Source organism: Chrysemys picta, chromosome 4 (assembly GCF_011386835.1).
Source record: "Chrysemys picta bellii isolate R12L10 chromosome 4, ASM1138683v2, whole genome shotgun sequence".
Lineage (NCBI taxonomy): Eukaryota > Metazoa > Chordata > Testudines > Emydidae > Chrysemys > Chrysemys picta.
The window spans coordinates 143,085,152-143,107,850 of record NC_088794.1 but is presented as its reverse complement, the minus strand read 5'-3'; the positions used below and the strand labels follow the sequence as shown (position 1 = coordinate 143,107,850).

The 22,699-nt window shown below is 43.9% G+C and overlaps 1 protein-coding gene across 6 annotated transcripts in view; it reads right to left on the bottom strand.

The window, feature by feature from the left end:
• The window catches only part of RTN1 (reticulon 1), a 185,802-nt gene that overhangs the window by 72,505 nt on the left and 90,598 nt on the right, over nucleotides 1-22,699 (bottom strand). For 5 of the 6 annotated variants that reach the window (XR_010600816.1, XM_008168252.4, XM_042845176.2 and 2 more), the window contains exons 2-3: nucleotides 11,505-12,272; nucleotides 3,935-4,717 (exon numbers count right to left, since the gene is read on the bottom strand). The exons of the other annotated variant lie outside the window; for it this stretch is intronic. Coding sequence is in view for 4 of the 5 variants with exons in the window: in XM_008168252.4 (XP_008166474.2) it covers nucleotides 3,935-4,717; nucleotides 11,505-12,272 (1,551 nt within the window). In the remaining variant the exon portion in view is untranslated. The remainder of the gene's footprint in view (nucleotides 1-3,934; nucleotides 4,718-11,504; nucleotides 12,273-22,699) is intronic. 6 annotated transcript variants of the gene reach the window in all.

Genomic DNA, 22,699 nt, shown 5'->3' with positions numbered 1-22,699 from the left:
TAGCAAAGCGTGAGTAAGTAATGAATAAAACCCTCTGGAAAAAACTATCACCACTAAGGAATATTTAAAAAAAGCCCTCAGTGTTTACAGGGAAGAGATCTAGCCAGCTGTTTAATGCCATCCCTGGCATATCCCAGATTTGAACAAGTGCGTGTGTGGGGGGAAGGGAAACAGACAGAATTTATCCCAACCACTCTTCCACTGGTGCAGAAATTCACTTGCCCATTCCTCAGTCCAGTACCCCCACAGCCCAGAGGACCTAAAGCTTTATGAAAGGGGCAGCTGGGGACTCCTGTATCATAGCACCCATCTCACAAGGGCCCATCCCCTGTCAGAATGTCTTGGGCCAGCGGAACAATCCCTAGACGAGTGTTCTAGTGAGCATAAGTTCAGACAGCCCTGTGGCTGCTCTGATTTCTGCTGGAGGGTGGTGTGGCCCCATGATTAGAGAAGGCAGAAAGATAGAATAGAGCCACTTCTGTGCTCTTGTCAGCTGGGCTGGGAATGAGCTCACTACAATGGAGGATTGAGCCCTCCAACTCTGAAGTATTAAAATATAAAATTAGGCGCTTTTTAAATACCAAATTTTGTTAATTTGTTACCCCCAAAATTAATAGCATCTCCCATTGCAAGCATTAGACCCGATCTTGCAGCCCCTCACTCACCTGGGTCAGTTTGCTGGGTTTGGTTCACTATAATACAATAAGTTAATTTTTAAAGTGTTCCCCATAAATTCACCATACAGGTCCGTGGTAAGTCATGGAGTTAAAGCCCCTGCATGTGTATTTTACAAAGTGTGGGTATACGCTAAAAAGCTGCTCGGTAACATTGCTACTGTGGAGTTTCCATATTTGTTGTGTCACATTGATTTCCATATCAGACTTGCTCCATTTGCAAATAGAAAGGTGGTCCCTAACTGCCAGCCTCACAACTCAATCTGAGCTCTCTCAGTCAGGGTGGGTAACTTCCCTTTTAGACATCACCAACAGTGGTGTGAACAGGTGGACAAGGGCAGGGCCGGCTCCAAGCACCAGCTTAACAAGCAGGTGCTTGGGGCGGCCAAGGGAGAGGGGCGGCACCTGCGGCAATTTGGAGGCGGCAGGTCCCTCACTCCCTCTAGGAGCGAAGGACCTGCCGCTGAACTGCCGCCGCCGATCGCGGCTTTTTTTTTTTTTGCTTGGGGCGGCAGAAATGCTGGAGATGGCCCTGGACAAGGGGAAAGGTCAGCGCTCCAGCAATCCTCAGCAGGCATAGAGTCCCTTTGGAATGACAGACAGCTGGGGTAGATTAGAGCAGCCCCTAGGCAACCCTAACCTGTAGGTAGGACCAGTCAGTCAGTCAGGGAGCTCCCATATCCACTCCCTCTCTGCTGCATCCTATGGAAGCAGCAAAGAGTCTGGGCCATTGTCTATTTAGAGGTAAAGCTCCCCAAGATCTTAACAGCAGACAATAAAAAGACAGATCCATTCTCCCTCACACGCCTTGTGAATTCAGCTATGCATTTGCACTAGAGGGAGACTAGAGACATTCCCCCCAACACTCCCAAGCAGATGTCCTGAAAAAGAATAAGGCAGAGTGATAGCGTGAATTAATGCACTAATCCATCACTTTAACAGACCTCAGTTCAGATTTGACCGAGGCCATACATTTGGTCATGCTATACTGCAGGGGTAGGCAACCTATGGCACGCGTGCCAAAGGCGGCACACGAGCTGATTTTCAGTGACACTCACACTGCCCGGGTCCTGGCCACTGGTCCGGGGGGGGCTCTGCATTTTAATTTAATTTTAAATGAAGCTTCTTAAACATTTTAAAAACCTTATTTACTTTACATACAACAATAGTTTATTTATATATTATAGACTTATAGAAAGAGATCTTCTAAAATTGTTAAAATGTATGACTGGCACGCGAAACCTTAAATGAGAGTGAATAAATGAAGACTCAGCACCCTACTTCTGAAAGGTTACCGACCCCTGTGCTATAGGTAGAGTGACCAGATAGAAAGTGTGAAAAATCAGGACAAGGGGTGGGGGATAATAGGCGCCTATATAAGAAGAAGCCCCAAATATCGGGACTGTCCCTATAAAATCGGGACATCTGGTCACCCTAGCTATAGGTTGGGTGCTTCCAATCGTGTCTCTATTGGACCTTTGTTCATAGCATAAAGGGCACCACACAATCTGGTTGTCTCTGTTTTAAAGGGTCCCTAGCAGCTCAAGCTGTTGCGGATCTGGATTCAAGTGCATTTGGCTGACCTGAGTAATGGGGAAGCCGCTTTGCCCCACATGCAATTACAGCACCTGGTTGTAAAACACCCATCTTTAAGCAATGCCTCCCTTTCACAGGCACTAGGATTAGACTCCCATTTCAGTATGTTTTATTTAAGTAATTTCCTGCTCTCCCAACCCCCAGGTTAACTGCGGGAGCAGCATTACACTGATCTATCCTTAACACAGCAAAGGTCACCCTAACATAAGACCCTTGAGTGACAGGAATAACAGGTGAAGTGGAAGCTAGCCTGGAGGCCAAATCCTAAAATCTGAATTACTCATTACCGAATGATTCCTTTTTGATAATTACAGGCCAGGTCCTAAGGTTCTTGCTAAGGTTTTTACTCAGTCCTTAGTTAAATCCATCCCCTCGGTTGTGTGAGCTAAGAACCAACCCTAGACTAAGACCTTTAGCATTTGGCTCGACAGCAGCAGGAGGAACATTTCCCAGGATCTGAGCGTTAGCAAAATGAAATTGTACTTGCTCCATTCACAAGACTTGAGAGTGGCCACCACAAGCCAACTCATTATTATGGATGGAAGGGATTCTTTCAGGCAGACCGTTCCAGCCATCAAAAAGCTATTTCTTCATCTGAACTATTTCCCCCCCCCAATCTGGTCGTCCCCCCGCCCCCATTCCTGTGGCCAACACAACTCATGGAAGAACCCTCAACTGGTACGAGTCACACTGCTTAATGCGCTACTAGATGGTGCCCACACAACAGGGTTATGGGCACGATATATGACACTGGGTAGAGTAGAAAGGCAGTTTGACTACAGTCAGGACTGCAGGATTGGACCCAAATAAATTCTAATCAAAATGATATAAAGGCACAAGGGCCCAGGCCATGTCTACGCTACAAAATTAAATCGACAACTTACGTCGGCATACAGCCGCCACAGTAATTACATCGCTTGTGTGTGTCGACACTTCATTCCCGGTGTCGGCAGTGTGCATCCTCACCAGGAACACTTGTATCAATTGTACTGGCAGTGCAGGGCATTGTGGGATGGCTCCTGAAAGCCAGTAACAGTCGACATAAGCAACGCAGTGTGTGTACACCGACACTGCGTCGACCTAATTACATTGACCTTGACTCTTCGCCGCTCGTGGAGGTGGAGTTATTAAGTCGGTATGAGGAAGCAGTTATATCAGTGGGACTGAAATTTAAGTGTGGACACTTCCATAGCTGAGGTAAGCTGCCTTGTGTCAACTGAACTCTGTAGTGTAGACCAGACCCCAGTCTTTCTACTAACTGTACAGACAGATTTATAACAGCAGAAGGGACCATTGTGATCATCCACTCAAACCTCCTGCATAGCACAGGCCACAGGACTCCACCCACAGATTCTGACATCAACCCAGCAACTTGTGGCTGACCTAGCACAGTTCTTTTACAACTACATCCCACCTGGATTTAAAGCGATGAAGAATCAACCCCACCCTTTGGTGAGCAGTTCCAGTGGTTAATGACCCTGCATTGTTAAAGATAGGTGCCTTGTTTCCGGTTTGAATTGGTCAAGCTTCAAACTCCAGCCGTTGATTTTGTTATTGCTTTGCCTTCTAGATTAAAAAACCCGCCTACATTAATCATACACATCCCCCATTCACTGCATTCAAGAAAAACATGTTACTTAGACAACATAAATTTCTGCATTTACCTTTTTGCTTATTTAAAAATGGCAGTGAGGGGGAAGCCAAGGAACTTCTTTTCCCAGAGTCCTTGGACGACAGTTTACTTTGGTTAACAACTGTTGCTTCAAGTGGCGTCTTCTGAATTATTTTTTCTTTTAGTTCTTCAGTACCGATGGCAGAGGCTGGTGGCTCAACACTTACTTTGGGTGCCACAAAAGAGCATTTCAGATAGGAAGCAGACTCAGCTAGATTTTCCCTGTTCATCCTACTCTCTGTTGTCTTACTTACTTCAAAGTCGGAAGCATCAGTTCTCGAACCACTCTCTTCCTGGATTATGTCCATGATTATTGGTTTCATGAGAGGAGAATCTTGCTCCCTCTTGGGACTTTCTTCAGAAGCTGAAGAGGCATCGCATGACTCGATAATCAGTTCGCTGTCGAGTTCAGCTTCACGCTCTTCCCTCAGGATGCTGTACTGTATTGAAGGAGAAGCAGGCGAAGGGGGAGGCCCTCCGATATGACTGAAGGTCATGTAGCTGGAGTGTAGCACTTCTTCAGCAGCTAGCGGGTCTTCTGAGACCAGCTCTATCTCAGAGTCACCAGACTCAGCACTGCTGGCTTCATTATCTAAGGGGGATGAAACAGCTGGACGCCCTGGCTTGCTTTTCTGATCTTGTTTTTCTGTATAATGACCTGGTGAACGCCGGACTTCAGCGGTTTCAAAGGAAAAGCCCTTTGCTTCTTTAATGGCACCGATAAGCTCATCCTCTGAGAGGCTGCATTTACCTTGAGATTCTGAGCCAGATGGTTCTGTTATCCCATGCAGAGAGAGAGAGAGAAAAAACACAATGTTGTTAACAAAGATAACTTCTGATTGCTTTAAATCACTGTCTGTTGCCTAATCAAACACAGATTCAGCTAGCAGGACTGGTTACACAAGCAGGCAACATTACCTTTAATAATAAACAATTATACCTAGCTCTGAGATCTATGGATGGAAAGCAGGACATAAATGTGCTTTAAAGGAGGTCAGTGTCATCGTATGCCCAAGGTCTTCCAGCAACCTAAGATTAGCTATTTTTTAAATGGGAAAATTATCAAGATAAAAATTACACACATAAATATACACTCGGGGCGTGCATGTACAGGGGCATGCACGCAGGCACGCACGCACAGAGTAAGTATTTCGGAAACATTTTCTTGAATTTATAGAGGAAAAAATTCTTAGCAATCTCTTGGCAATGGATGTTCATTTCAGTGTTTTGTATGCAACATGCAATATTCTTTTTAATAAGGCAATATTCTCACTCGCACTGCAATTCACACTTGGGATTGAATTTTCAGTACCATGGGGTAGAAAGACTCAGATCCAATGTGAGCTGCTTGTCAAATATGCTGTGTGCATCCGGAACAAGGTAACAATGGAAATTAACCTTATTCCATTTTTACTCAAGCTAAGACCCACTGAAGCCAATGAGGGCTGTCTTGGGTAAAGGCTCAGTGAAATAGGAGGGAAGATCTCATGATCTGGACTGACATAATTTGACCTTTTATATTTAAACCCTTTTATATTTATATTGGTCACTCTCCATCTGGATACAAAGGAGCAAGCCTCCCGTTGACCACATCAGGAGTTTTGGGGGTATGAGGAATGCAGAATCAGGTCCCTCCCGATATACTAAATTTGGATAATGAATAATCATCTGTTCTGGTGTCCCAGATATATTCTATAACAGCTCATTGGATTTATGTAATTATAAAACTTTTTTTAAAACAGCAAATATATATGCATGTCTGAATTCTAGGAATGGCTGATCACACCACCTATTATTAAGGTTGCCCGACACGTCCCATTATAAGACTCTGTTTTCAGTTGCCTATAATTTTGCCTAACTTTAACTATTTGGGCTAAAATATTCCATGCTAGGTGTCTGCGTCAAGCTGATTTTTTTTTAATGTTTCAACCAAAGCGGTTCAGCTGTTTCAGAGAACAAGTCTAGGGAAAATATGTTGTTTTGCCCATGTTAAAAAAAAAAAATTCTGGCAACCTTTTCTTTGTGAAGCTCTCCTGCCTCCATGCTTTGGAGCAGGGACTTCAAATTTGACAAGGGGTAGCCTTTGTGTCAGGAATGTGCCTTTTGCTGTCCTGGTGAAAATCTGGCTGGGCAAAGAGACTGGGACAAGGAGCTGAGGAAGGGAGTTGACGTCTGAACCTTTAGAAATTGGCCCAGTGACAGTTGGCTCTGGCTCACTCTATCCAGAGGTGAAAAGGGACCAGAAAGAGGGCATATTTCCCCACGGGACACAGAGAGAACTTAGCCAGCTTCTACATCATTCTTGCAGCCCCCAGCGTATAGGGCAGGGAAGGGATGTTGTCGGAGTACTCAATGCTTCTGCAAACCTCTGTTGGTGGATGACATCCTGGAGACCACTGAGGGCTGCTCTAATCTATTTGAGGGCTGTATAAAACAGCTTCAGGATCATGCTTCCCCGTCTTGCGGTGCCCAGGAGAAATTAAGCACGGTAGAGAATCTAACTCAGTATTTTGCTCCTAGTTATTGGCATGCAATTTAATGTGATGGTTGCTCACATAGGAATATATATTCCCCTTCATCAACAGACAAAGCACAGAGGCCCGTTCATTCTGTGAGACCCATAGCACTGTAAACTGGGGGTGAGTCACAGGGGCAAACTCATTCTTGGAATCAGGCCAGCATTGGGCCTAGTGAAGTAGAAGTTATTATCGTCAATAATAACTGGTAGCCTGCTTGGGAACGGGTCTGAGCTGTGTTGCTCTTCTCTTTCCAGCTTACAACAAGCGAATGCCACCAGCCAATCTTTTCCTCCTCCTCCTCAGAATGCCATGGAACTTTCTAGAGCACAGCCTAGTCATTCAAACTGTACCAGGGACAAGATTTGGCCCCAGACAGGGAAAGCCAGGAAAGCAATTCTAGGCATTTCAGTGAATACCTGTGTGAACATGCGGAGTGCATTAGAGACTATTAGCAAACAGCCCAGTAATCCATAATATGTAACCATGCAATGCTAAGCCATTATTAGGAAATATGATGATCTAATGTGATGATGCTTCTGAAGACAGGCTTTTACCATCATTAAAGTTTGAACAAACAACAATTAGTACCTGATGTTTTTTATTTATTTAGTATAAAAAGAAACCTCAGTAAAAATTGAATTACTTGGCAATAAAGTTCAGTATTATCCCATGAAAAAGAAAAGCAAATCTCTTCCAAGCCTGATTATTATACAAAGATTCTTGCCCACAGCTGCAGGAGTTTCCTTAAAGCCCCCGTGCACCAAAGCGCTTAAGCATGTGCTTAACTTTGAATGGGATTAAACAGGTGCTTAAAGATAAGCAGTGCTTTGCAGAATAGGGACACTTTGCTGAATGAGGGCTTTAAGAAGCAGGAATGTGCGTGGATCAGATTGCTCATAATCAGACAATGGTGTACATTTGTTCCAAGCTATCCAGGAATATTCATTATGTTCAGTATTTGGATCCTCCCTTTAATGCACACGCATGGACCTAATGCAATAGGAAGTAGCTAGGGAAATCAATAATGATGAAACCCAGCAGCCAGTTTTATACAGATTTGTCGGAAGCATGGAGAGGCAATAGGCCTGGGTGTGGAGTGAGAGGGAACACACATGAGCACTATGCCAGATACGCAGTCCATGCCAAGCGTCACAAAGATAGGATGGCCCAGTTCAAATCCCTACTCTTCCACAGAGTCATGTGTGTCATGTAGTCTCTCTGTGGTTCAGTTCCCCACCTCTAAAATAGAGATGAGAGCACATCCCTACCCCAGAGGGGGTTTTTTGGTACCCACATTACAGATTGTGAGGCACTCCAATTGTACAGAAATTGGGGGCCATATAAGTACCGTAAATAGACAGGATGGTGAGATGAATGCTCAGAGGCCTATGGCAGGACCACTGTAAGATGGCACATGTGCCAACATTTAAATAGCCTTTTTACAGGCTTTTTTGGGTGTGTTTTCCTTTAAAAATAATTGTGATGGCATGTGTGAAACAAACCTTTTCCGATCCATCACCTGCACGTCAGTTTGCAAGCCACTACATCCCACAAGCCCTTGAGGAGGTGCAAAGGATTGTGGGGATTTGGAGCACTGGACAGATTTTTTGGCTGTTTTGTGGGTGAGGGACTGGTGCTGCTGAATGGGTGGCTTACAAAGTAAGAAGCTGATGTTACTGAGCGGTGGTGATGAGGGTGGGAAGAGCTAGTGGTGCTAGGTAGTGTGACACTTCTGTGGAGAGGTGCTTCTCCCTCCCCATTCCTCTCTCTTCCTGGCCCACCTAGCACTCAGCTGTTCCAACAGGCTGTCCAGCTTCACAGACCCTGGAAGAGCTGCTTCTCCTGCCATCTTCTCTGTGGACAGTGGCAGAGCCTGATGAACCACTCAGGGACTGGGTGATGGGCAAGAGGAGGGAGCAGTGCAGAGATGGCAGGAGAGAAACAGCCACGGAGGGGAGAGAAGCAAGACAGTTCCTCCTTTGCTCCCCTGCCCACACTTTGCTGATTCGGTCAGTGTGCACGTGACCCAGTGGGAGCTCCCTGATAACCCACTTCTGGGTCCCCATCACTCAGTTGGGCGGCGATGCACTTAAATGCCACTGAAAGGTCAAAGCAGAGAACAGAGCTGAGCAGCAGATGAACTGCTTCTGCTTCCAGCCTCACCTGCAAATGAATCAGGGCTTCCTCTCTTCTGCCTGACCTAGAGAGCAAAGATTCTCTCAGGAGTACTGGCAGCATGGGCCAGGCCATCTGACCCCTGGAGAGTGGGGCGGGGGGGGAGAAGAGGGGCTAGGAAACAAGCCATGATATTTCTATTTGACTCTTCTCTGTCATCCGAGCCTCAGAGCCTATATAACAACTCTGAGCTCCTGCCCCTTCCTACTCCCAGCATGCACCACAACACCCTGCCTGCCCTGAAGCTTTGATGACCTCGGCCTGTGACCCTCCAATACTAGGGTGTGGAGCATCCCAGATACCACTGATTGTATATTTTTTTAATGCACTGGCAATCAGAATACAGCAGTCCTGAGTACATCTTACAATGGGTTCATTGTGGTTTCAAAGGGGAAATGTGGGGAATATGCTACAAGGCTGCCCAGGGGCAAGGGTGGTTTGGAGAAGTCATTTCTGCTTGGAAACATGGCACTGGTCTAGGCCTCAGGAGACAGGAGCCCTGAGTTATAATTCGAGCTGACAAGTCACTTACCTCAGACCAGTTTAACTCCTGTGCCAGGGAAGATAATGGAGCAAGTAATTAAGGAAATCATCTGCAAACACTTGGAAGGTAGTAACGTGATAGGGAATAGCCATCATGGATTTGTAAAGAACAAATCATGTCAAACCAATCTGATAGCTTTCTTTGGTAGGATAACAAGTCTTGTGGATAGGGAGAAGAGGTGGATGTGGTATACCTAGACTTTAGTAAGGCATTTGATACAGTCTTGCATGATATTCTTATCGATAAACTAGGCAAATACAATTTAGATGGGGCTACTATAAGGTGGGTGCATAACTGGCTGGATAACCGTACTCAGAGAGTTGTTATTAATGGTTCCCAATCCTGCTGGAAAGGTATAACAAGTGGGGTTCTGCAGGAGTCTGTTTTGGGACTGGCTCTGTTCAATATCTTCATCAACAACTTAGATATTGGCATAGAAAATACGCTTATTAAGTTTGCAGATGATACCAAACTGGGAGGGATTGCAACTGCTTTGGAGGAGAGGGTCATAATTCAAAATGATCTGGACAAATTGGAGAAATGGTCTGAGGTAAACAGGATGAAGTTTAACAAAGACAAATGCAAAGTGTTCCAATTAGGAAGGAAAAATCAGTTTCACACATACAGAATGGGAAGAGACTGTCTAGAAAGGAGTACGGCAGAAAGGGATCTAGGGGTTATAGTGGACCACAAGCTAAATATGAGTCAACAGTGTGATGCTGTTGCAAAAAAAGCAAACATGATTTTGGGATGCATTAACAGGTGTGTTGTGAGCAAGACACGAGAAGTCATTCTTCTGCTCTACTCTGCGCTGGTTAGGCCTCAGCTAGAGTATTGTGTCCAGTTCTGGACACCGCATTTCAAGAAAGATGTGGAGAAATTGGAGAGGGTCCAGAGAAGAGCAACAAGAATGATTAAAGGTCTGGAGAACATGACCTATGAAGGAAGGCTGAAAGAATTGGGTTTGTTTAGTTTGGAAAAGAGAAGACAGAGGGGAAATGATAGCAGTTTTCAGGTATTTAAAAGGGTGTCATAAGGAGGAGGGAGAAAACTTGTTCACCTTAGCCTCTAAGGATAGAACAAGAAGCAATGGGCTTAAACTGCAGCAAAGGAGGTTGAGGTTGGACATTAGGAAAAAGTTCCTAACTGTCAGGGTGGTAAAACACTGGAATAAATTGCCTAGGGAGGTTGTGGAATCTCCATCTCTGGAGATATTTAAGAGTAGGTTAGATAAATGTCTATCAGGGATGGTCTAGACAGTATTTGGTCCTGCCATGAGGGCAGGGGACTGGACTCGATGACCTCTTGAGGTCCCTTCCAGTCCTAGAATCTATGAATCTATGAATCTCAGTCTCTCTCTTTTCCCTCTTACTCTTTGCCTGTCTACATAATAGTAAGCTCTTCAGCCCAGGGAATGTCTACGTCTACACGCAGTGCCTAGCACCAGGAGGACCTGAGCTCAGCTGCTACTGTAATACAAACCAACAATAATTAATTCCCAATGACAAGGATTCCAACCTCTCCCAGCTGCCAAATCTTCATGCCAGGGCCCTGGCTTAAATCACATTAGAGGGCTCAGAGATAGTTAGCACCATCCTGGGTTTCTGCTTAATTGTATGCTGGGAGTTTAGCAAACAAACACTAGCACAAAATTAAGGCATATTTCCTTCCAAGTGCAGGCTGTGTACACAGAGGTGTTTATCCCATGGAGCGCTCTCACTCCCTCTCCCCTCCTGAACTGCAAAGGCAATTCACAACATGGTTCCAAATGTAGCTCTGCTTTGAAAAGGAACGGTGACAATGGCCTTATGGGCTTCTGTGGCTAGGGCTAGATTGTGGCCGTAGTCTGTTCTGAAGGGGCTCCAGGGGGAGCTGGTCTGTAGCAAAAGCCCAGTGCCTCTCAGAGGAGTGTTACTGATCTATAATGCCTCCCTAGCTGTGGGCAGCATTAAGAGTTTTATTGGGGATGTGTACTCCAGCTCACTCTGTCCATTTGGTTTCGGCTCTGCAGTGCGAACAGAAGCAAAGAGCAGTAAAACCTTGACATCCTCTAAGGTGCTGAGCACCTGACATAGTTCAGCTGACTTCAATGGGAGCTGCAGGTGCTCAGCCCCTTTGGAAATCAGGCTATTAGTTTAGGCAACGATAAGTCTCTGAACACACACAAAGCACTCACCTGCAAAGTAAAGGGGTGCTATTTTTACAAAGTGGGTGAAATCCTGGCCCAGCTGAAGTCAATGGGAGATTTGCCATTATCTTCAATGTGGTCAGGATCTCACCCAATCACTTTCTAGCATAGTAAGAAACTGGGTGTCAGATCTTACCTGTGCCAGAAGATGGTGGTGTGAGAGAACCTGGGCTGTCATCTTCTGGCTCTGACACAGTCACTGTTGGAACCACTTCATGGCTTGGTTTCAGCCCTGTTTCTTGCTTATTTGGAGGTGACTCTTTGTTTGCAGGTTCCCCTACACTTTCTATCTCAGTGAGTGTAATCTTGACCGGTGCTGTAATCAATGAGGCACTGTGTTGATCACCAAATATTTCCTCTGCACAGGATGGAACAGTTGAGTCTTCAAAAAAGTTGTGTCCTTTGGCCACTTTTGTCTCCTCAAAAGCGGGTTTCTTAGATCCAGAAATATACTCTAACTTGGCTGCTGTTTCAGGGCACTTATCGATAAAGCTTGTATTCTTGTCTTCTAAGCTTGTGTTGCATCTTTCTTGGTATTTTACCTCTTCTGATCTACTTATGTCCATGTATTTATAAGCTTCTACTTTCATGGGGTCTGCTAAGGTTTTATTGACATCAGTGGATTCTGCAGGAGTCATCTCTATTCCTGAATCTGAGCTAAACAAGCCACGGGACTCAAATCCCATCACATCTTGAATGGAGTGCCCTATTGTGTTAAATCCTTCTGTGCTGTCTGAACAAGTAACATGGCTGTTTTCTTTTTGCAGTATTCCCGAGAAGTAGGTGGAATCTGGTGGAGACGTGTAACGGTCATCTGCTATCAGAGATGTGTAAAAGGACTGGTCTCCTCCTTTAGATGTTTTAGTGGAACTGTAATCGAAGAGGTGAAAGGCCTCTGCATCACCTAAAGAAAACACACAAAAAGAACACATAGTGAAATGTCAAAGTGACTTCTTTTAATTGCTCTTTCTGCAAAGCTTCCCCTTCTCCAGAGATTTTGAGGAAAATAATCTTCAATCTGATTAATTTATAGAAAAAATAAAGATAAACGAGCCCCTGGTCTCACACGCCTGTGTGAACGGAAACTCCGAGCACTGTGGGGGAAAGGCCCAGTTTGAATGTAATTGCAAAATAGTCAAATAGACACACAGACAGTCGTCAGTGACAACTTGGAACCTTCAGCAGATACAGCTGAAGCCCTGTCACTTGAGCTAAATGAGTAACATATGTAGATGTGACAGTTACTTCATGTGCAGAGACAATGTGGTTCAGTGAAATAAGTCAAAAGACTTGGGTTCTATTCCTGGCTGTGCTACTGACCTGCTTTGCATCCTGAGGTAAGTCATTTCGCCTCTGTCTCCTTGCCCATCATCTGTCTTGTCTACTTAGACTAAAAAGGCCACGCTTTCAAAGGTATTGACTTCCTGACTGACTTGGGTGCTTTTGAAAAGCACATCAGATGCCTATATGTACTTTTGGGCACCTAAATAGCTTTGCAAATCTGGCCCTAAGCTCACTGGGACAGAGCCTGGGGCAACACAGCACAATGGGGCAACTGATCTTTATTTAATAAATACTACTACTAATAATTTATAGTTGCTGGGGCCAGCCACTAGAAGAAGCAATGATCACATGTGCTAAACTGGAGTGTCAAATGAGCTGAGCCTGGAAATCAGCAACTCCTGCATTCCAGTTCCATCTCTGAGGCCAATTCTCTCTGTGGCCCTAGGTAAGTTGCTTAGACCCTTAACTTTCACAAGTGACCTCTAATTATAGGCCTCTCAATTCCTGGGTGCCCAGCTTTTAAATGTGGGGCTTTATTTCCAGAGGTGCTGAGCACCCATGACTACAACTGAAGCCAACGGAAGCTGTGGTTCCCGAGCATCTGACAAATATGGTCCTAACGGCCAGATTTTCAAAAGAGAATGTTGGGTGCTTTCACTCAGAATTTGAGGTCACTTTGGAAACTTTTCTGCCTCCGTTTCCCCTTCTGTAAAAGAGAATGTTGGGTGCTCAAAATTAATAATGCTTAACCTATCTCAAGGGAGTGTGGTGTACATCACTTAGTTAACTTCTGTACGAGCTACAAAGTATGAGTGTTGATCATTGTTAATATCAACCTAAAGAGTTGGATGGATTAATTATTATTTAAGGATTTTTTCACTCATTGTTAAGGGGAATGCAGTAGCATAGCATAAGTATAGTATAGTATGGAGTTTACTCATCTCTCATTTGGGGAATATGGCATTTATCCCCCTCTAATTTAAGGAATAAAGCAATTAATCACTCCTACTCTCCTGTGCTAAACCAATCCTGGCTGTATGACCATCACAACTGATGGGTGTGTTATCTACCAGCTCATTATACTCAGCCAAAAATGCATTTTAATGGCACATGCAGTTTTCATCCCGATGTCATTCTAGCCTAAACCCATTTCAAAATAAGGGCACTGCTTGGCCTGGAACACTAGAAAGGTTAGTTTACCCACTTCTTGTTTTACCACCACACCCCTTGGGAGATCTTTGCAATGCAATGATGGAACAATATGCCCATGCCTTCCCTAAAACATAATGCTGTCAAAATATAACCACTGCCATCACTGAGTGTTAGAAGAAAGCCGTTAAAACAGCAACAAAGTGCAGTAAATAACCACTCAATGGCTTTGTGTTGAGGAGAAATATAAATATTCATGAATATGCCTTCCTGTTTCATTTTATTTTCCAGGCACAGTTTGTGAACATATTTCCTGGAAAAAAATTGTGTACATTAAAGTCCCTAGCGCCCAATCATAGATTCATAGATTTTCCTAGAGTTTAAGGCCAAAAGGGACCATTAAATCACCAAGTCTGACCTCCTGTATATCACAGACCATAGATTTTTTCTCAGTTAGCCGTGAATGGAGCCCAATATCTTGTATCTATCACCTGACTTCCAGAAAGGCATCCAGTCTTGATCAGAAGACATTAAGCCTGCAATCCTTCTGCATATGTCCCACTGAGATCAGTGTGAGTCCTGCACCTGGAATGAATGCACTGCCAGGTTTTATTTAGCATGCAGAAATACTGTGAGAGGTGTGATGGTTCTTGAGGTAACCAGGACTGTGAGCCACCTAGTTATCCCCTCCCTCCAATAAGAGGGAGTCTTGCTTGTGCTTAACCGGGTTTCAGTTTCCTACCATCACCAGTTAGTCACTCACACACTCTTCTCTGGGCTATGCCAGTCCTCACTTTGTCTTGCAAGGTAACAATTATAGAATACCAGGGTTGGAAGGGACCTCAGGAGTTTCATCTAGTCCAACCTGCTGCTCAAAGCAGGACCAATCCCCAGACAGATTTTTGCCCTAGATCTCTAAATGGCCCCCCTCAAGGATTGAACTCACAACCCTGGGTTTAGCAGGTCAGTGCTCAAACCACTGAGCTATCCCTCCCCCTAATTAGGTGCACCCCAATCCCCCAGTTCCTTGAAGCATTCCCCTGTAGTGTTCAGCCCCTTATCCACTGAACACTCACAGAAATACCAGGTTGGCTGTCCCTGGAGAAACAGTATACGCAACAGTTTCAACTCAGGAGTGGCACCAGGCTTAATATCACAGCACTGAGATATAATTATAGTGAAAACAACCAGTTTATTATCAAAGATTCACGATTCAAATGACAGTAAGAATGTTGGAAGCAAAGAGTTACATATAAAACAAAACCATATCATGCTTTCTAGAGACTAAATTTGACAGGTTAACCTTCTGTATAAAGAAGTTTTATCCCACCCTTCTGCAGCATTTAAACCCGAGTTGGTTGAGATCCCATTTTTATGCATGTAAACACACTGCCTGTTTTCTTCCTAGATGCAGGATAAAGGTGTGTTTTCTTTGCCTTCTGTTTATATCGCCAAAGTTCCTTGTCTGAACTCAGAGTCAAGATAACCATCTGTGGCTCATTTTTCATGTGCTGCTTGCCTGTTGTTTTCATATCTCTCCAAATTCACCTGTAAATGGCTAGCCATTGTGTTAGCTTATAGTGGTTAATTTACATTTCTTGCCTGACAGAAAACCTATTGGTCAACCCTGCCTATTGGTCAGCACACATACCTAACTCCTTACCTAGCATCTGTACATCCATTTCACAGTGATATTAATGAGCAGTGTGGCCCTGGCTTTCATTTAGGACCTCACATGATATTCTTTGATGAATCAGAAAGTACACATCAGAATCAAGACATTCCTGTAACCACCTTGCCAATGTGCAGTGAGAGGTTATTGGGTCATAATAGGCATTGAGTGGGACTTTCAATCATGCAATAAAAACCACCACACAGACAAGTTTCACAAACCAATGGGGAACATGCTAGCCAGATTCTGATCTCAGGGGCGATGGTGGCTTGTGAAACGAACATGTGGCTAGGAGTGAAGGACATCTGGATTCTATTCCAGACTCTCCTATTGACTTCCTATGTGACTCCGGACAAGTCACTGCCTCTTTCTGCTATAGATTCCTTCTTAGCTACATAGGGCTAATAATGTTTCCCTGACTTTGTAAAATACCATATAAAGGCAGATAATTATTTATTTTTATTACACTGGTGCAAATCCAGAATAACTTCATTGTTTTAAGTGGAGTGACTCCAGATTCACACCAGATTAGAATTAGCCTAAACCCTGCTACCATCAAGCAGACTCGAAGGTCCTTGGGTCCAAGTGAGCTCCATGTTGCACTGGACCCAAAGGGGGAAGAAAACCCAGCTTTATGTCACCTACATCCTCATCCTGAGGCAAGCCAGGGACTGATTTGTCCCCCAATTTCAGAGCTGCTCTAATTTGCACCCAGCAGCCAATGACTAAGGATCTTATCTGGGGATGGCTCACCGGATTACTGCAGTGTTCCAGCCAGACCCCTTTAGCTTTGCCCCTTCTACACCTCCCACGCTGGGGGCTCCATACTCTAGAAGGACCATTAGCTCACTGGCTAAGCCAGTTTTATGACCCCTTTTGTGCTGAAGGGCAGGGTTGAGGTGCTGTCCCCAATGCACCTGTGTTCAGGTGCCCATCCTGTTCTCCAGGAGATAACACCCACCAAAGACAGCCTCCTTGGAGCTGATTGGGGGTAAAAAAATTCCTGCAAAAAAATCACGTTTTCATTGAAAAAACAAAACATTTTTTTAGCAGAAAAATCACTGAAAATGGAACATTTTCAATTTTTGGCCAAAAATAGTATGTTTTCTGCTGAAAAATTGGAGCTTGCCAGGAAAGCAGATGCTTGTCATGGAAATGTTCATTCAGTCAAAACCCCAGTTTTCCATAGTCCTCATTTTCAGTTTGTCTTTTCTGGGCTCCTCTATGCCCTCTCCCCCATGAGTGGTGCACTCCTCAGGCTGGTGCTGAAAGAACGCACAGGTACACCTGCCAGAGCTAGTCACTCAATCATTTCCTCCTCCTCCCTCCCGCTTTTCTGACCAAATCACTCTCAAAATGGTTGGAGGCAAAAGCAGTGTTGGGCCTAGAAACTCTGAACACTTTGCCTGCTATTTAACAACAGCTGTATCTATCTTAGGTACTTATATGACCCGTAATATCCAAATGCCTCACAATTTTTAATATATTTGTCCTCATGATAGCCCTGTGAATTAGGGAAATGCTATTATCCCTATTTTACATATGGAAACCTAATACACAGAAAGGGTAAGTGACTTGCCCAAGGATGTCTGTTAAAGAGCAGGGAATTCAATCTGCATCTCCCAAGTCCTAGGACAGTGCCCTAACCAGGGCTGGCTCCAGCATTTCTGCCGCTCCAAGCAAAAAAAAAAAAAAAGCTGCGATCGCAATTGGCGGCGGCAATTGGGGGAAAAAAAAAAAAAAAGCCCCGATCGATGGCGGCAGTTCAGCGGCAGGTCCTTCGCTCCTAGAGGGAGTGAGGGACCTGCTGCCCCTGAATTGCCGCAGGTGCCGCCCCCTCCCTTGGCCGCCCCAAGCACCTGCTTGTTAAGCTGGTGCCTGGAGCCGACCCTGGCCCTAACCACTGGACCATCTGATTTGCCACTAGGCCACATACCGCCTGTTATGTTCACAGCATACACAGAGAAGGTAGAATAAAAAACATTTATATTCTCCCTGAAAGGTTACAACATAACCCCACTTTAGTTCTTAGAATCCAGAAATCTAACACACAGCAGCCAGTCATCAGTCACATGAGGATTCAAACACTTTCTCTTTTTGCAAACACAAAATTGTTTCTGTGAATGTTCATGGAATGCTGGGGGTGTGGATCCAGGCAAAGCAAATTCAAAACCAATGTTCACAAATGCTTGTTTGCAGTATTCAATCAGCTCAACCCACAGCATATATATGTCAGATGACCATGCCTTAAAAGTTCTTAGCATTTCTGGTCAATAGCTTAGTACAAGGGTAATCAAAATTGTTGGCTTAATAGGGACTTAGCAGCAAGTCACTGATACTTAGTGGTTATAGCACAGCAAAACAGATGATTGCTAATATTTGTTAGAGGCTGGTATCTGTTTAGCTTTTCAGTAGAAAAGTTAAAAATAAAACATGTATATGCTAATAAAACACGCTAATAAACATTATTTACAATTTAAAAAAAAGTAATAGTGTAGTTGATGGTATCAAACATAACTGTTGCTTTTTAATAAGATCCCTGTTGATCCTTGATCATTTTCCAATGCCAGATCAGAAACCAGATTTCTATGTTACGAGGGTGAAACAAGAGTTGTTTCTAGGTGTCAGTATTGCATTAGCATAGCGCACTGAGAAATCCCAACTCCCAGGACTGCTGCGGGGTTCATAAGATGGTGTAATGATGAAATCAACTAATTACAAGGGTTCAGTGCAGATCCACATTTATATAGGAGACGATTTTAGAAACTTTAACTCCAATTGTAAAAGTGCCTCAAGAAAATATGAATACATAATTATTTGTCTGGCCATTAAAGATTGGGAAATCTATAACTGCTGGCTAGAAGTTGTATCTAGGCTCTAGCTAGGTGCAGATAGCTACCCTTTTATTGAAGAGTGGTGTATTCAGAGCCGAGTGATTAAGCAGACTCCCTCTAACTTTAAATGTATTTAGATTCAGTTCAATATCCGTGGGAAAGGGAGGGATGAAAAGCCCTGGTAATTGACATTGAATTTAATCTTGTTTCAAATGTTCCCCCCAAACTTTGCCTGCCAGTTCAGGTAAAGCAAAACTATTCACTGACAGAAAGGAGCAGTCATGAGGTCCTGTAATACAAGCCTTGGAGAAATAATATATCCGAGTGTTGATCCAGCACATGTTTGTGGAGATGGCTAATGGAGATTAAAATGTGTCTGTCTAGTGTAATGGTTTACTCCCCAAACTGTAGGGAAATCAGCTGATTTTTAAATTTCTCCAGAAAACTCCAGTTTGCTGGAGAGGCACTTTTTCTTGCAAACAGGGAACTTTTATCTTTATCAGAAAGAAAGTTGTTCATTATCTAAAGGCTCATTGTTGGTATTCTCCCTATGAGAAATTCACCAGGTAAGTCCCACTTAACCTTTGTTTTGAGAACTGACTTAAATGAGACTTAAGTGGTACACAGGCCTTGACTTTCTGCACAGGGTGAATTTTGTTCCTGAGGCAAAATACTGATCCCATTGAAGTTAATAAAAGCCCCATTAATTTCACTACTGGTATGTAGCTAAGAGACTATGTGACTGATTAAATGGCCATGGAACTCAATGGGAGTGCTACATTTATGCTAAACTAACATTTATTAAATGTGTTTTCAGGGATTGAAAAGAATAAGAGATTTTGAAAATGGATATTTTGTGTCATCAGGGCTAAATTATCAACTGACCAAAATGATCTCCATTAAAGGCTAAATTCTGAAGCTATTAAACAATTGATGCTGAAAATAATTTAGAAATCATTGGTTCCATATAGAGTAACGTTCTGAATTTGAAAAAGGCAATTGATGTCCAATCTGGATTAAGTGCTCCATGGTAATGGAACAGAACTAAAAGCTAGCTGAAGATAATAGCTGAGAAAAATATCTAATTCAAATAAGTGATTATTATAGTTCCTGCAGAGTAGGGTATGTTAAATCTCACTCAGTGAATAGTTTAGAATCTTTTGCATGTGCCAAGAAAATTATTAGGCGCATGTATAAAAGAACCAGGATCCATGTTAACAGGTCTTTATCAAGTTGTCAGAAAGGTAGGTAATTTAAATATAGACAGGCACTCAGATACCACTGTGATGGCCTCCAATATATGATCGCTGAATTAATTCATATGAATGTGAAAGTCTAGTTCTAATCTGAAAAATAATTGTAAAAATAGCAACACCAGGTTCAGTGTTGATTGTACCTCATTGATCTTTTTTTCAGATCAAATCTACTAAATTTTCAGAGGGGGAGGCATTGGCCTTGAGGCCCTCTTCACCATTACACCATATCTACAGATACTACCTGTTCAATGCAGGCCAGCCTTTTGCAGTGCAACAACAACTTTATTGAACTTACATCCTTTACAACAATGCTAGATATGCCTATCTGCCAGCAGATGGTGCTCTTTGTACTAACTTAGATAATTTTTTCACAGCTCATAGAGAGCCAAGAAGCGATCTACTACAGTATATGCAAACTCAGCGTTTACATTTCTCTACAGAACTCTCATGAGCCTGCCTGTATGAAACATTTAACTTAGCCATGTACAGTATGGTCAAATATGGACAGAATCAACTGCAACTGGCTGGCAATCACTTTTTGATACGTTTATGTGATGGACGTTATCAGATCTCCCAACTGTCCTGGGTTTTGTGAGACTATCTCCCTTTGACCTCCAAGCCCTCCCTGTCCCTGCTGACGGGTAGTTTGCCCTGGGCCCATTTGAGAGGGGCCCCAAAATTGAGGGACATTGTGACCTGGCGCCTGGAGTCACAGCACCACTCAGGTTTAGCTCATCTGCCCTTCTGTAGATGGAGGCAATGGGGAGGACAGGCCAAATTTAAGTGGCATTGCAACCCTGGGCACTAGGTTGATTGCCAATCAAATTTGGCTTGTCTGCCCCTCCGTCTCCATCTACAGAGATGAGGACAGGGCAACCCTGAGTGGTGTTGTGTCCTGCTTTAGTCACTTGAAATGGTGGGAGGTATGCATTATAAAAAATGAATGTATTGCAGCAGAGCCAAATTGCATTCACATCCTGGGCAGGGGCAGATGGGAGGATGCTTTGTGCTGACTCAACCCAGCTGGCTAGACTTTGCTTTAGTTCCCTGAGACAGGAGAGAGACCATGCATCTGATGAGAAGGACTGAAGCTGTGAGATAGTTATCCTTCTCAAGGAGTTCCCCCCCAACCCCCACAGGATCCCAGAAGGAAAGCTGCAGTGTGGCGAGACAGTAGGGTGACCAGATGTCCTGATTTCATAAGGACAGTCCTGATTTTGGGGTCTTTTTCTTATATAGGCTCCTATTACCTCCCACCCCGTGTCCTGATTTTTCACATCTGCTGTCTGGTTATCCTAAGAGACAGGGAGGCTATGGGTCACAGCCCAAGTGATGAAGGGGCTCCAGGGCAAAAGGATGGAGGAGGAAACAGCAGACCTGATTCTCTCTTCTCACTTACATTGGTTTTACATCTGGGTAACTCCACTGCCTTCAGTGGACGTCTCCTGATTTACACCCACATGATAGGGGGAGCAAGCCCTGAACTCTTACAATCTTGCATTAGACAACTGTGGTATCATTTGCATGTCATCTTTCCCATCTGAAGGTCCAAAGAAGACAGCCCAGAGCCCTGGCTGGGTGTTTTTTCCTCCCCTTGAGATGTCTACTGACTCCATTTCAAGCAGACTCTTGAGCAATTCAGAAAACCAACCTGGGTAAGTCATGGCACTGGCTAAACTTCTGAGCGCAAGAGCATTTTCTCTGGGAGGGCTGTGTAGAGAACAGGGACACTCAGGAACACAACAAGGGGCTAAATCCTAAGCAGTGCTGAGCTCCCAACTCCCATTGTCTTCAATACGAGTTGTGAGAGCTCAGGATGTTTCCCTGATTAAGCAGTGTACCACAGCCACCATTCCTATGCTAGATTGTTAAAAGGAGAGGCGAGTAGGTCTCAGTTTGGGGCCCAATCATTGGAGGTGTTGAGCACCTTGAACTCCCACTAACATAAACAGGTGTCAAGGGTGCTTAGCTCCTGCCAGGGGGTACTGAGGGGTCCCAGGATCAGAGTAAAGTTACCAGCCAGGCTTGCAAAGTGAGTGTATAATAAATGATTCAGCATTTCCCCCCCCCTGGAGAGAGACCGCATGCACAGCCTGCAGGCTTTCCACTTCAGCAAACAGGCTGAAATAAAACTTGTCCTAGCAGTAAAGTGCTGGTATAAGTGTCTTTGACTGCTCTCACCAGTGGATTAGAAAACATGAAAATAAACAGCACCGAAAAGAGTCCCCCTCCCCCCACCATCAGCAAAAAATCTTCCAGCATTCTAAGCATGAGTTTTAAAAAGAGGTGATGCCATCCTCTAAATAGGAACCAATAGTGTCCTCGGGGCTAAATCGCCATGGTAATTATCTGACTGAGGACGACACGCATATCACTTCGCCGTTTCAACAGAAAGCCAAGCATCCTCAGAAATGAAAAGACAGGTACAGGCAGTATAAGGTATGTGTTATAACAATAATATTATCAGTAGTAACTTGACTTGTAAGGTATGGTTCAAGGATACTAAAAATCTTCCTAAAAAGCTATCCAATGCACTTCTCTAGGGCTGATTAAGTTCCGGTTAAGAGAGAGAATGTATTCTTATTTCATTTTACCCACACAGTACCACTACAGTGATCAAACTTAGGTCAAAGAATAACATTTTCAGAAGCATCTATGTTACATAGGTGCCTAAGGGCTTATCTATATGGGGACACTCAGGAAAATTAATCTGAATTGACTAAAGGTGTGATTTAAAATGGATTAGTTCAACTGCATCAAATCCCTATGTGTGGACACTCTCATTGAGAATTAGGGTGCCCCTGATTCAGCTTATTTCAATTCACTGAATTAATGCCACTTCAATTCTGAGTGAGAATGTGCACACAGGGGTTTAATGCAGAAATTCACTTTTAATTTACATCTTCAGTTAATTTGGATTAACTTTCATGCGTGTCCCTGTGTAGACAAACTCTAAGCCCTATTTTCAAAATGATGTAGGCACTTAGGAGCCTTAAGTCTCATGGGCTTTCAAGGCTCCTAAGAGAATGCTTGGTGGGGGAGGTGGAAAGAGAATTTGGATAAGGTTCAAATAAGCATCCAGAGAGATCTGAGCTGAAACTCTGAACTTTTGAAGGCCAGCCATGACTGATGGAAC